The sequence below is a fragment of the Acanthochromis polyacanthus genome, chromosome 19 (assembly GCF_021347895.1).
Source record: "Acanthochromis polyacanthus isolate Apoly-LR-REF ecotype Palm Island chromosome 19, KAUST_Apoly_ChrSc, whole genome shotgun sequence".
Classification (NCBI taxonomy): Eukaryota; Metazoa; Chordata; class Actinopteri; family Pomacentridae; genus Acanthochromis; species Acanthochromis polyacanthus.
In genome coordinates, this window is record NC_067131.1 from 10,697,642 (window position 1) to 10,711,251 (window position 13,610).

The following is a 13,610-nucleotide window of genomic DNA, read 5'->3' on the forward strand; positions in this document are numbered from 1 at the left end:
TATTGTTTAGATTGGTAACAAGCCTAAAAATGAAAACCGAAGAAACTTCAGAGAATCAGCTTACATTCATCTGGTGTTCCGAACAAGTCCACAGACCCTTGGCTGGAGTGAACACTGTTGGGGCTCAACGGTTCTGCTGTATCAGCTGTAACACAAGCTTCCTCACATCTGTCAGCTTCATTAGACTCTTTCTGATCCTGATTCACAGCAGAGGGACGAGTCGGCATTCCAAAGATCTGAGTCAAAGTTGGTAATTCCTCTTTGGATCCGCTGCCGTCGGACTCGGATGAAGACTCCAGCTTCTGAGCCCTTTTCGTCTTCCTCGAGTTGGTCTTGATGGAGGAATGGCCACTCACCTCTCCGCTGCCGTGGCTGCTTGTCTTTGCTTCGTGGACTATTTCCACAGATGGAGATACCAGGTCGTCATGGATTAATGACGCCTCTGCAATCACAATATGTTCAGCTGTATTGACTGAACAGTATTTTACAGTAGCAGCTGAATTCCTCACTGAAATACTATCTCCTATCTCATTCCCTTTGCTAGCATCCCTCGCGGTGCAATCGAGCTGACTGTCTTCGATTTGAGAAGACTTTGAGGCTTCGTTTGGCTCCTCATGTTCAACTGTCGTGAACCGAAGCCCAGAATCTACTATTTGAGGGACAACAGAAAGTTGAGGACTTTCAGTATCAGATTTTGTCACTTTGTTTGGACTGAGAACACTGCTAAGACTGTTCCTGAGGTTACTGGATGCACTGTCCTGACCTGAACAGCTGCTATCAGGGATCAAGGCTTCTATCGCCACTTGATCTGGCTTCTCAGCGACTGCTTTTCTTGTTTGGATGGGTGAATCAGAAGGCGGGATTAAATCACTACAAGATGACTTTCCAGTGTCTCGTAAAGCCTCTTGGTTGGTAGTTTCAGATGTCTTTGCAACACCAGAACAATCAGGCTGGTCCTCCTCTGCTTCAGTAACAAGCACGTTTTCTTTGTCAGACTGGCGGCTCTTTTTCACATTTGGACGACCAAGATGGAAGGACTTCCTTTTGGCAGCTTTAAAGCTCCTGAGTAGCTGCTCAGTGTCCAGCTCACTGTCATTCTTTTCCTCCTCGTTTTCCATTTCAGCGCATTTAATCTCGCAAACTGAGGCTTCCAGCTGAACATTGTTTGTTATAGTATCTACTGGCCTGACATTTTCAAGAGCTGGACCTACCACAGCTGCATCAGGTGGACTTGAAGAACTTGCGACTGCAGAAACACAAACAGCAGCACTGGCTTTAGCATTTGGTGCATCAGCAATGGACTCTTTAACATTTTCTGTTGTCTTCAGAAGAGATGTTCTCTCAGCAGACTCCAAGTTTTCAATTCCTCCTATATCTTCATCATAAACGCATCCGTTTCTTTTAGCTGCCTTTGTCATGTTGTCTTTTTTAGGTAATATATCATCCAGAGTTTCACCTTTTGCATTTTCAGATTTCTTTGCAGCGCTGTTGCTTTTCTCAGGTAAATTTGCTTTCAAGTTTGATTTCTTGAAGCCCTCCTGGACTTCACCGGCAAAGAGCTGAAGTCTTCTACTTCTCCTGTTGCTCCTCATGACAGGAGTTTCTCGGTCTTCGCTGCTTGGGTAATTCTCAATTTGTACGTGCACTTCTTCTGATCTTGCTGTAGTCTTCGGACTAGTTTCTCCATTTTGAACTTCAACCAGAACAAGGGGCTTTGGCATTCTTGCAGGCTTGCGTTTATTTGACTTTTTTCCTTTCCTCTTGTCAGCTTTCTTTGGCTCAGTACATTCAGATTTTGCCATTGCTGATTCTTGCAAATCATAGTCAACATGTTGCAGAGGGTTAGGCATCCTTTTCTCTCTTTTTGTTACTGGTTGCTGTTGTTCAATATCAGACACAGGACAGAGACCTTCACCTTCATTTCTGTCATTTTCTGGGAAGTTGTTCAAATCGTCCACATGTGTGTCTGTGTTATTTTCTTCCCTAATCTCCATCTGTTCTGCTACTTTAAAAATATCACTGCTGGTGTCATTTATTTCTTCTGTCATTTGTTTATCTCCCTCTGTGTTGTTTTCACAATCAGCAGGCGTAAGATTTTCTTCCTCCATTAGTATGGAAACACTTTCATGTGTCTGTATCTCTGAAGGTGTTGGCGGCTCAACGAAAACGTTAAGTGGAAGAGAGACAGCACGGTTTCCTCTTCGCTCTCGTTTGTAGACGGCACCGAACACCTGTTCTTCAAGGGCTCTAGCTCGCTCTTCTTTCTTAGGAATCAAGTCCCTAATGTGTTGCTTGATATCTATTGTTGAAGTGGAAGAACAGCTGTCGGAGTCATCTGCGTCTTCATCTGGTTTCTCTAACTCGAGACTTCCTTCAGTTGGGACTTTCATGAGCCACTCAGCGACCTTCTCTAAACTTTTCTTCTGTTTCTGCTCAAGAATCTTGTCAGGCTCCAAATCCTTTTTCCGCTTTTTCCTTGAGGACTTTCTCAAAGGTTGGGGTTCGGTCTCATCTGAAACTAATAATGGACAAGGGTTCTCTGAGTTGACAGATTTTCTTTTGCTTCTAGTTTTGTGCGTTGATGTGGCTTTTGCCACTATGTCTAACATTTCTGTTTGCACTGGGTCCACATTATCTGTAGGGCTGGACATTTTCTTGTCAGACGGCGGAGGAGCACCACCAAGGCCGCTATCCAGACCTTCGTTTTCTGTCGCCAATGGAGCTGAATCTTCAAGATCCATGAGTCTTGCAAATCCATTCTGGGCTAAAAGGAAATGAGAAAATGACAAATAATGACAAATACTGAACCTTTAGGAATACAATATTCTTTTAAAATAGGATAAATAATGAAGTTACGCTCATTCCTATGTCATCTAATACTAAAAAGTCATTACTGGAGAAGTGCCTCAGGTGGTTTAAGTAAGAGTAAAGTGGGTTTTTTTGTCTTTGGAAAGGAAACTCAAGCAGGACAAATCTGTGCCACTTTAATATTTTGTGACCGGACTTTATCATGAAATCAAATCACAATAACAATACCAAAAGACAAAGTATCCTCCCACACAGAGGAATTTTATCTTCATCCCAAAGACTAAATCAGTAGCACTAAAATTATATTACTGAAAATTTAAGAAAAAAAGCTAATTGGCTTTGGGGCTTTATTGACTCAACCACAACAGACACTTTTGCTTATCAAACAGTCTTAAAAAAACAGGCAAATGCATAGCTTTCTGTCAGTCTGTCACATAAGACTCATTGCCTTTGCTGAACACGCATCAATATTCCTGTCTTGGACAGTCATTCTAAGCCAAGAAAACTCTGGAGAAATTCCAATTTTTCTCATGTATCCATTTCAGACTGTGCTTCAGAGCTGCAGATCCACACCAAAGTGGCATAAAACAGATTAGAAATAAACACAGCAGTTGATTTTAGGTCATATCTTGAAGAGCTATCCAAGAACTCCAGATTTTACCTTCTGCAGTTGATGAGTGGGACTGTGGAAGATCATCATGGTCTGCACTTTGCACGTTGTCCTGGCCAGTGCTGAGAGTATCTCCAGAGGATAGACTATGAGGATGTTTGGTAAGTTCATCACCTGTGACACTGGAGAAAAATACAGAATACAATAATGGAACAGACAGAGAGAATAAAGGAGCACTGCTCATAACGTTGAAGGTTAATGGGTCTTACTTTGAGTGTTTTTCTTGCTTGGGCATTCCAGTGAAGTCTGAAATTGTTAAAAATATAATGTCAGGTGATGCAACGCAATTCATTTCTGTAAGGTCATTTTAATTAGTCTGTGATGTCGTCTTACAGTTTGTGCCAGTGTCATGTTCATATGCCTGTATCATATCCTGCAATCCTGCTACAAGTCTCTGAAATCCAGGACTCTCTTGCAAGCTCCTGCAGACACACATATGAAAGTATAATGATGCAGGTATTAATAACAATTGGCTGTCAGGGACTCAAGTAAATGCTACGCTGTCATCCCACTGATTCTGTCCAACCTTTTGGTTATCTTGGCTTTACACACAGGACAGCTGGCCCTGTTTTGTTTGGAGCTGTCCAAAAGTTTCATCATACAAAATCTGGTAGAAAACAGAAAACAAATATATTATTCATGAATGCATGGTACAAACAAATAAATAAAACTGGAGTTGATTTACCAAAACGCTACAAATCATCTCAGTAAAGAGGATGCATCAGTTGCTCACTTGCAAAATTGATGGTCACACTTCGTGGATACAGGCACAGTCATTAAATCCAAGCTACAGGTGAAAGAGCACAAAAAGTCAGTTTGGAGTGTGACAGTTCTTCGAAATGAGTTTTCACTGTGCTAGAAAAAACAGATATGATTTTTTTTCTTTTTTTACTATCAACAAATCTTGTTGCAAATGACACTTACCAAATGGGACATTGTAGTGTCTCCCAGAGGACTGATATCCCCTTTTTCACATCTGCGGCCTCTGGGGTTTTCATGGTGACTTTTAAAGGCTGCAATTAAAAAATAAAAAATAAAAAATCAGAGCCCACACAGAAGCTGCAAAGGAAGTCGACATGCAAGACTAAGTGTCAATATTGCACCAATGACAGTATATAGTGAGCAATGTTGCTGGTATTTTTGCAATTGGTGCTGCTTATTCAGTAAAACATGATTCAGTGATAGGAGGTGTAGCAGCATTGCTATGCAAACACAGAAAGTATGAATCATTTGTTTGTTCTCCAAAGTTATAATATCAAAATCTCTCTCCAGTCATTGATTAAACCACTAAAACCATCTCTGTGTATCAAAGTTAAAAAATGTACTGTTTAGAAAAAAATTATGATCCTCTGAGGTAACTAGGATTGCACAGCACATGGTGTCCTAAAAATAATCTGACATCATTTCATCACCTAATAATTTGCTTAAAATTTGTTTGCTCTTTTCTGCTCTAAAAAGTGTAATCATTTATGTTTTTTCTGCTTTCAGGAATAGCCATGCTGTTTACTGCAACAGAAAAGGCGTTCTGTGTATTGAAGTATGCCCAAACTCAGTCAAATGTGAATGCGCAATGTGAATTTGTCTGAAAATTTCATAAACAAGAGCCAACAGGAAAGCAGATTTGGACATGGCATTAGAAGTTTCAAGAGGAAGGCTGTTTGGGTCAGAAAAAAAGGATCTGGGCGGCTGGTCGTTTCAGAAGTTTAAGAAGCAGTGCACACTTTGAACATCTGCAATAACTTTGAAACATTATAAAATTACCATCCCCCAGCATTTTTCATTTGAAATTTGCAGAATAAAACATTTTATGTCCAAAATAAATCCTGCTAAGTATCATTTCTCCTGACCATGTAGTCACTCCGATACGGACATCCCAAATGATGTCAATTTTTTGAGACATTTAGGACTATATATATATATATATATATATATATATTTTTTTTTTTTTTTTTTTTTTTTTAACTGGCATTGTGATATTTTCTTTCCTTGCAAAGTTATAGTGATATAGAAAGTCACAAGAATTCAGGGGGACATCACAGGAAGTCAAGTGGCTTTAATTTGTGGCGGCTTTGTGATGCAGATTTAAAGGCTCCAACAAATTAGCTGTGGTTCCCCATACATGGTACAACCAGAAACCAGTTCTTGACAAGAATAATGAGAGGGTTGGTTTCGGTCATCACCAGTACACTGCAGCTTCAAGGCTGAAATGCTCTGCCATGGCATTTTTGACTGCACATTTTGAGCATGATATTCCAGCACATAAAAAACAAAATATGATTATGTGAAAAAGGTAAAGTGATTACTATGAATCAGCTCAATCGTGCAATAAAACAATAATCTGGGCCCACCAGGAACCATGAACCACACCCACCCTATATGCTCATTATTATTAGTTCTATTTCACACTGCGCCTTTTTATGCTTTTCTAACATTACGTTTTATTGTAAATATCAACAACCTGTGCACATCTTCAACCAGCACGATTTGCACATTAATTGCAGGTTCTTTTGAACATTGTTTTTTAATCCATCTTGTATATAACATGTGTGAGCTACTAAATACCTTAAATTTCCCCAGATGGATTAATAGAGTTTCTATCTATCTATCTATCTATCCATCTATCGATGTTGATTAACTTGCATTATCTGAACCATTAACATGTGAAATACAGCATAGTGCTTTAAAATAAAACACTAAATTGGGAGTTGTGATGTACTGCTTTGTGTTTAAATCAACAAAACAAGTCTGACAGATTTTACGCACTTTCCATTATCACACACACTAACAATAGGATTTACAGACCTGAACGGATGCTGATATATACAGTAAACCAACGATGAATTAACAACTCTTTATTATGGTTATATAATGACTCACTCACTATCCACACCATGTCTTTGAAAGGTCCTATTGTTGACTGAATGGTGAACAACGCAGTCTAACCTTGACAGATCAGTTTTGAACCGTGTGTACTTCGGTCACTGCTCACACAGCTTCTATTGTTATCCTGGTAGACGTGTAAAAAAAAAAAGGAGCTACTCAGGCAAGTTTCCAGTATTCTGGAGGTCTTACCACACATGTGCTCATAAAAGGGTTACACAACACAAAATCCCACTTGCCCAGATGTGCTTTTTTGTGCATTTGGCTCCATTGACAATGACTTTCATTAATGTCAACGCTTTGTTTATGAAGTGTTTTTCGTGTCTGTCGTTAAAGTTTTGGTTAAATAACAGTAAACCAACGGGACATTAGTAATAGTAAACGTGTTAAAGCAAAGTAGAACCCGGTGAAGTTAGTGAGAAACATCCAGTGACAATATTCCTTAAATTTACTGTAACGTTATAAAGCACAGTCAATTGCTAAAGTTGGAGTTAGTTAAAGCTAAACTAGGGGCTTGCTAGCGGCTGTGATTTGTTTTGGAACGTTAACTTACGGCACTAGTTTGACACTTTCAAAATTGAGATACAAAAACGTTAAAGGAGTCCTGTTTGACCGAAAGAAGTAGGTCGTGCAAATTGGTAATTGTAAAGAAAGTAACATTTCCGAATTTACCTTGTTTTGTTACAGGTTGAAGTTATCCACACAGCAAACATCCGCTTCAGTTTTCCCGCAACTATCGTCTTCTTCTGTTGTAGTTTTACAGCTGTTTGCGTCTCATGTCACCGCGCCGCCTGCAAGTCAAGAGGATGAATTACACACAGCGGTGACTGAAACAAACAGGCTGCTTTCTGCTTTTTAAAATAGTTTGGTGTTTTTTTTCTGCACTAAAATAAATAAAAAATACATGCAAAAAGTGGTAAAGAGAGCAGTTTAAATTACATCAAACCGGCGGTGCCACAAAAAGTGTCACTGCACAGTGGCATTAACCGTGTCACTGCTCGCTGCCAGTGCCACAAATCGGACCTGCTGATCTCGTTTGTTAACTATTACTATGGTAAAGCATGAGTTTGACTCATATTTATGGTACTATAATTTGCAAATACTTATGATTTAAAGACTGGATATAGTATTGGTATGGAAAAGATGTAATGTGTTTCTTTTTGCTTGCAACCCTTGCAATCGCCATGGAGAGCATTATGACAAATTGTCTTGGCTATTATTTAATACATCATTTTCTGGAACCCTTAGTCTCTGTTGTTTGTGCTTAAAACCATAAATTCATAACAGTTAACTTTTTTCATGAATATTTCTAGTCAGTAAAATTAATATTTTTGCTATTGTAAACCAGTATGTTATCTAAACTATTTACATTGAGTCTTGATTTTAACACGTGACTTTCCCATCAACGTCATAACCGCAGTAAACAACAATAAGGAAGGGGAGTCGGAAGTCCTGAGGTGCAAAATGAAACAGTCACGCTAAAGGTGTCTGGACTGGATTATTATTTCCGACGTGGATAAATTGAAAGTATAATGCAATAACTTTTAATTTCGACAAGCGACGGTGAGTCTATTTGGTGCTTACATGTTGTGCGGTTGAATGCTGCATGTACGCTAGCTGTAAAGCTAACCATAGCTGGCCAGCTCTATAACAGATTAGCCAAACAGCTAGTTCGGTAGCGAGATCTATCGTGTAGAAGTTTATTTTTAGGCTTTCGATAACGAATGTTATGCAGCTCCAGTTCTTTTCATGCTTACAGTGTCCCGTTATTTCTCATTGTCATTCTGCAGCTAGCGATGGAGGGCTCCAAGTCGTCGAGCACAACCATGCAGGTCAGCTTCGTGTGCCAGCGATGCTGCCAGCCGCTCAAGCTAGACACATCCTTCAATGTGCTCGATCGGGTCACTATCCACGAGCTTATTGGTATGTAAACCTCTAAGGATTTGATTAACGACACAATAAGATGTAGGAAACAATGCGGTTTAGCCGTGTTGACACTGTTTTATTTGCCATGTAGTGATTCTAAGTGTGATTCTTTCTTCCTCAGCTCCACTGGTCACAGTGACCCCAAGCAAACAGGCTGACAACAGTGAGGCAGAGACAGCACCAGAGGTACGTTTTTGGTCTTCATTAATGCTAAACTGAAATCTTGTGTCTTAATATTTTACTTATCTTAGATCTCTCAGTCATACCATTAAAGAACTCCTGTGATGAAAGATTTCATTGTAATATCTGTGGTTGTTATAGACTTGGATTTGTAAAGTTTATTTCCACCCCAAATGTTCTGCTGAACACTTAAGCAGCCCATATAGAACAGGACTAGAACCAGGGATTATGCAGTCATGGTAAATTGAGCTGTCTCTGCAGTATTTTGAGCTGACAAACTGAAAGGCACATTCTGGGGACAAGTAAGCCTTTGATTAATTTAATGAGAATAGTCACAGTTTGCGATCTTTATTGTGACAGCATATCACTGGAGGTCACTGGGACTGCTGTGTTATCTACCTACTGTCATGGTTCACCCATCATCCCTGTTGTTACTGATGCTACTGTCCATGTGCATGTATAACTAATGGGATAAAACTAGTTTCCCAGACTGAAAAGATGATACAGTTACTTCAGGGAAATGGTACATTTGCATGTGGTACAAATATAATTTGATATTCAATTGATATTTGATATAATCATTTAACTTACTAAGAAAAGCAGCACACAAGGTAATCACGTAGTGCTTTGTTTATTAATGTCACATATCTTTATGTGCTTTACCTATTGCACAACATTCTGATGTGACTGGATAACACATTTTGATTCTGTGCTGAAACATGTAATCTGCGTGTTTGTAAAGGACTGAAATGAATCTTTGTTCCATTGTGACAATATTTCAAAGCATACATGAGTCTCAGAATTCTCTTCTTCTAGGAGACTTTTGTGGAAAACAAGCAAGATGGAGTGTCAAGAAAATACATCCCTCCTGCCAGGTGCGTCTTTTTATTTAGACATGTCTGTGAAGATTCTCAGTCATCCAGGTCATGGTGATCTCAGGAGCTTCAGTAAAAATCAAATGGACTTCTCTTGTGGTTTCTTGAAGATATTGTACCTCTCATCCAAGAGGCTACTTCAGTTTGAATTGACTAATGGGGGTTGCAGGTCTCATGGCTAATGTTTACATATAGGTGTTTGATAAGTGGTGTCGTAAACCCCCTCCTCTGTTTAGAGATGGCTGTTCCAATTTGACATAGATGGCGTCCTTCACTCCTCTCTCAAACCATTTATTTAGACAGCTATGCAGAACACTGATTACAATTTATGTCCTTTCAATTTTTTCTTAGTTGATATATTCTTGTGGCAAATAAGGCTGTGAATGCATTTGCCAACGCAGCATATCCGACAAAGTAGACAGAACTGCTGAATCTTGAATTCTGTCCTTCCCTTCAGAATGATGTCAACGGAGAGCGCCAACAGTTTCACGCTGATTGGAGAAGCGTCCGATGGTGGCACAATGGAAAATCTTAGCCGTAGATTGAAGGTAGTGTTTACTTTCATACTGCAAATAGATGATGTCAGTTTACTCATCATGTGACTCAGACAAGGTACATCCTCACAATAACAGATGTGGGGTTGTAGCTTCAAACAGCTTTGTTTTGTCCCTGATCCTGCCCCATCCAGGTAACCAGTGACCTGTTTGACATCATGTCCGGCCAAACAGATGTGGATCACCCGCTGTGTGAGGAATGTACCGACACTCTGCTGGACCACCTAGATACACAGCTCAACATCACAGAGAACGAATGCCAGAATTACAAGTGAGCTGGTGCACAGCAAAGTGAAATTTCTTTATGTATCAGGTTCCAAAGAGGTTTCTGAGAGACAGAAAATGCTGTAGGTGGTACCAGCCTGCCTAGTACATTGAACTACCTAACTTGAAATGTGTGTGAATGTGCTTTCAGGCAGTGTCTGGAGCTGCTGTCACACCTACAGGTGGAGGAAGAGGAAACCTTGCTGGCAGAGCTGCAGCAGCTGAAGGAGGAGGAGGAGGCTCTGGTCCAAGAGCTGGAGGCAGTGGAGGAGCAGAGGGCTGCTGTGGCCCAGGACCTGACTCAGAGCAGGGTCCACTCTCAGCAGCTGGACACTGAGGAGCTACAGTGAGTGACTTAGCAGTGACGTAGACACCCGACAGCAGAATATTAGAAATGATACAGCACCCAACAGCCCCTCCACCCCTTATTATTTGCTGCTTAAAGGTACCAAAAGGAGTACAGCGAGTTTAAACGGCAGCAGCTAGAGCTGGACGATGAGCTGAAGAGTGTCGACAACCAGATGCGTTACTGCCAGATTCAGCTGGATCGCCTGAAAAAGACCAACGTCTTCAACGCTACATTTCACATCTGGTACACACACACACACAATCACAATATGTTGGCTTAGGAATAATTTGTTTTTCTGGCCACAAATCAACCGTGGCTCTGCAAATATTTAACATCGGTCCTCGGCCCAAAATGAATCAATAGCTAATGACCGAGTGTCTGAATAGTTTCTCTTCTCTTCCAGGCACAGCGGCCAGTTTGGTACCATCAACAACTTCCGTCTTGGTCGGCTTCCCAGCGTCCCTGTGGAGTGGAATGAGATAAACGCAGCCTGGGGGCAGACGGTGCTGCTGCTGCATGCCCTGGCCAACAAAATGGGGCTGCGCTTCCAGAGGTGCACACGTGTTTTAATTCGCTCGCGTTCAGCACTGACCGTTTAGTTTAACATGTATTTTCGGTTAAATGTTCCGAGCAATGCAAATTTATTTACGTTTCTTTCTAATTTTAGAGTAGTACAATCCTTCATTATACCCTATTACCTTGCATCTCTTGTTTTTTTTTTTTTTTACTCATATTCTGACAAAATTGTTCTATGTCTTAAATATGACCTTAATTCTCTTGCCGTTGTGTTTTTATGGGTTGGCTTTATCACAAACATGCTGTATTTTTCTCTACTAGTCAACACAGCGAAGTTCAGTCTAACCGACACTTCTCTTGTCTCTTCAGATATCGCCTCGTCCCATATGGAAACCACTCATACTTGGAGTCACTGACAGACAAGTCAAAGGTAGCACATCCAGTATTCTTACACTCGGTCCTTTCATTAGTATTTGAACAGTCGTCCAGGCTACAGTTCTGCCCTTTTGTCCTGCCGTGTCTTTGTCCAGGAGCTTCCACTGTACTGCTCAGGCGGCCTGAGGTTCTTCTGGGACAATAAGTTTGATCATGCTATGGTGGCCTTTCTGGATTGTGTCCAGCAGTTCAAAGAAGAGGTGGAAAAAGGAGACACTGGCTTCTGCCTCCCATACAGGTCAGATAACTGCAGACCGGCTCCATAATAGGACGATTTTTCCGTTACATCTTCGCAGCCGTTTGAAATAAAGCTGCAATTATCCATCAAGTGTGAATGCAAATTTTAAAAAAGAATAATTGTAGAGGGGCTTTACAGAACTGACTACTTTAATCTGACTTGTGGCAAATTAGGGACATTTGGGAAACCTCTGAATGTTTAAAATAAGACTTCCAATTTGATATTTTTACAATACACATACTTGTAACCAACAGTCACATCTCAAATCTCAAGCCCACTGTATATCTGGCATCAGTCCAGCATAAAAACAGTCCACTTCACTCAGTCTGCACTGGTGCGTTACTTGTACTAAAGCCTGCACCATCGGGGAATATCACCTATTAAATCCAGGGTAAAGGAACTGGTGGATTAAAACCTTCAGAAAATCAAAGTCTTTCAAGCTGAAAGCAAGTTATAATTCTGTTTGTATGACATAATTACAGCATGCCGTGTTCAGTGAACTGTGTATACAGCACTGTATGACCTTTGGCTCAACGTTCCTAGTTGCAAAACTTTCAATATGTAGGATGTAATGAGGACTTTAGCTTTGAGAAACCACTAGTAGTACTGCTGACTTGGAGCAAATTTAAGCGTATGAGGCAGCACTTACTGTTACTTGAAGTTATATCCGTTTTCTCCTCCACCAACCAGAGTATCTTTAAAATCTCATTAGTTTGTGTTACCAGACTGGAAACAAATGTAGAAATATAGGTTAAATTTGGTCACAGACATGTGGTTAAGGACTATTTAGGCTTCTTTAAATGTGGTACAGATCTTGGATTTCTGTTGTTGCTCAATTATTTTGACATTTCAACCTCTAAATTCTACATTTGTGGAGTCAAAATACACCTAACTTGACTCTACAGGTCTCAGTAGAGGTTGGAGACTTGTCTAAACTGATGTTTTTCTCCCCCCCTTGTCTCAGGATGGATGTAGAGAAAGGCAAGATTGAAGATACAGGTGGCAATGGAGGCTCCTACTCCATCAAAACCCAGTTTAACTCTGAAGAACAGTGGACCAAGGCCCTCAAGTTCATGCTTACCAACCTGAAGTGGGGCCTGGCCTGGGTAACCTCACAGTTCTACAACAGATAAACCTGCTGGACAATGCCTTCGTATATTGACTTTACGTAGTCCTGTGTGTCTCTAATGAATGGATGTCATGTTTTTCTTGTTTGGACACTTAGCCAAAGGAAGAGAAATGGTCATGTTTGCAGGATTCTCTGTACTAAAAGCATTCAGCAGTGTCACGAGCTTCAGTCCAGATTGTGTTCCTCGTGTTACAGACGGGTCATCTGAATTCGTTTTGCTGCAAAGTGGACAAAATGATTTGTGGGCCCATTGTGGAAGAACTGTGGGCAAGCGTCACATCTGTCACTAGTTACATTTTGGTATGTGCTTCACTAATTAAAAACTGGCATTTTCTGAAAAGCTGATGTCACAAAACTATTCGCCGTTCTTCAGACTAAAATGTGCTTTAAGGTTAATTCTGCTCCAACATATTTTCAGGTAAAGCTATTCTGTCTCCTGCTGCACTGCACCTTTTGAAGTCATTTTCCACAAATATAAAAGCCGTAAGATGTGACACTCACAGTTAAGGTCGAATTTTTTATAGACTACATCCAAGTATTCAAAGTGTCAGCATTTCAGTAACGTTGAATGCGGAGGTGCACTGAAAAACCTACTTTGTGTTCATACTCTGCACCATTACATGCATTTTTCCGTTCTAGTCAATAAAATTTTTATGCAGTGAAAACTATCTGGTCAAGTTTTTTTTTTAAGATTAAATGTGTTTGATGTGTATTGGTGTAATTGCAAACACAGACACGTGGTGAAAAAAAATTATCTGCCCCCTAATTTTCCCAAATCAAGTATGA

The 13,610-nt window shown here is 40.3% G+C and overlaps 2 protein-coding genes across 3 annotated transcripts in view; one reads left to right on the plus strand and one right to left on the minus strand.

Annotated features, from left to right (window-relative positions):
- LOC110959318 (BRCA1 DNA repair associated) overlaps positions 1-8,209 on the minus strand; it is a 32,143-nt gene extending 23,934 nt beyond the window's left edge. For both annotated transcript variants that reach the window (XM_051939346.1, XM_022206126.2), the window contains exons 1-9: positions 8,116-8,209; positions 7,031-7,149; positions 4,403-4,491; positions 4,212-4,265; positions 4,005-4,085; positions 3,812-3,900; positions 3,688-3,724; positions 3,470-3,600; positions 65-2,764 (exon numbers count right to left, since the gene is read on the minus strand). In XM_051939346.1, coding sequence (XP_051795306.1) covers positions 65-2,764; positions 3,470-3,600; positions 3,688-3,724; positions 3,812-3,900; positions 4,005-4,085; positions 4,212-4,265; positions 4,403-4,476 — 3,166 coding nt within the window. In that variant the 5' untranslated portion in view covers positions 4,477-4,491; positions 7,031-7,149; positions 8,116-8,209. The remainder of the gene's footprint in view (positions 1-64; positions 2,765-3,469; positions 3,601-3,687; positions 3,725-3,811; positions 3,901-4,004; positions 4,086-4,211; positions 4,266-4,402; positions 4,492-7,030; positions 7,150-8,115) is intronic.
- becn1 (beclin 1, autophagy related) lies at positions 7,765-13,489 on the plus strand. The gene is made up of 12 exons (XM_022206129.2): positions 7,765-7,921; positions 8,149-8,281; positions 8,406-8,470; positions 9,281-9,339; positions 9,797-9,887; positions 10,028-10,164; positions 10,309-10,503; positions 10,603-10,749; positions 10,910-11,059; positions 11,392-11,452; positions 11,553-11,695; positions 12,660-13,489. The coding sequence occupies exons 2-12, from the start codon at positions 8,155-8,157 to the stop codon at positions 12,826-12,828; spliced, it is 1,344 nt and encodes a 447-aa protein (XP_022061821.1). The 5' UTR covers positions 7,765-7,921; positions 8,149-8,154; the 3' UTR covers positions 12,829-13,489.
- Positions 13,490-13,610: the final 121 nt, after the last annotated feature.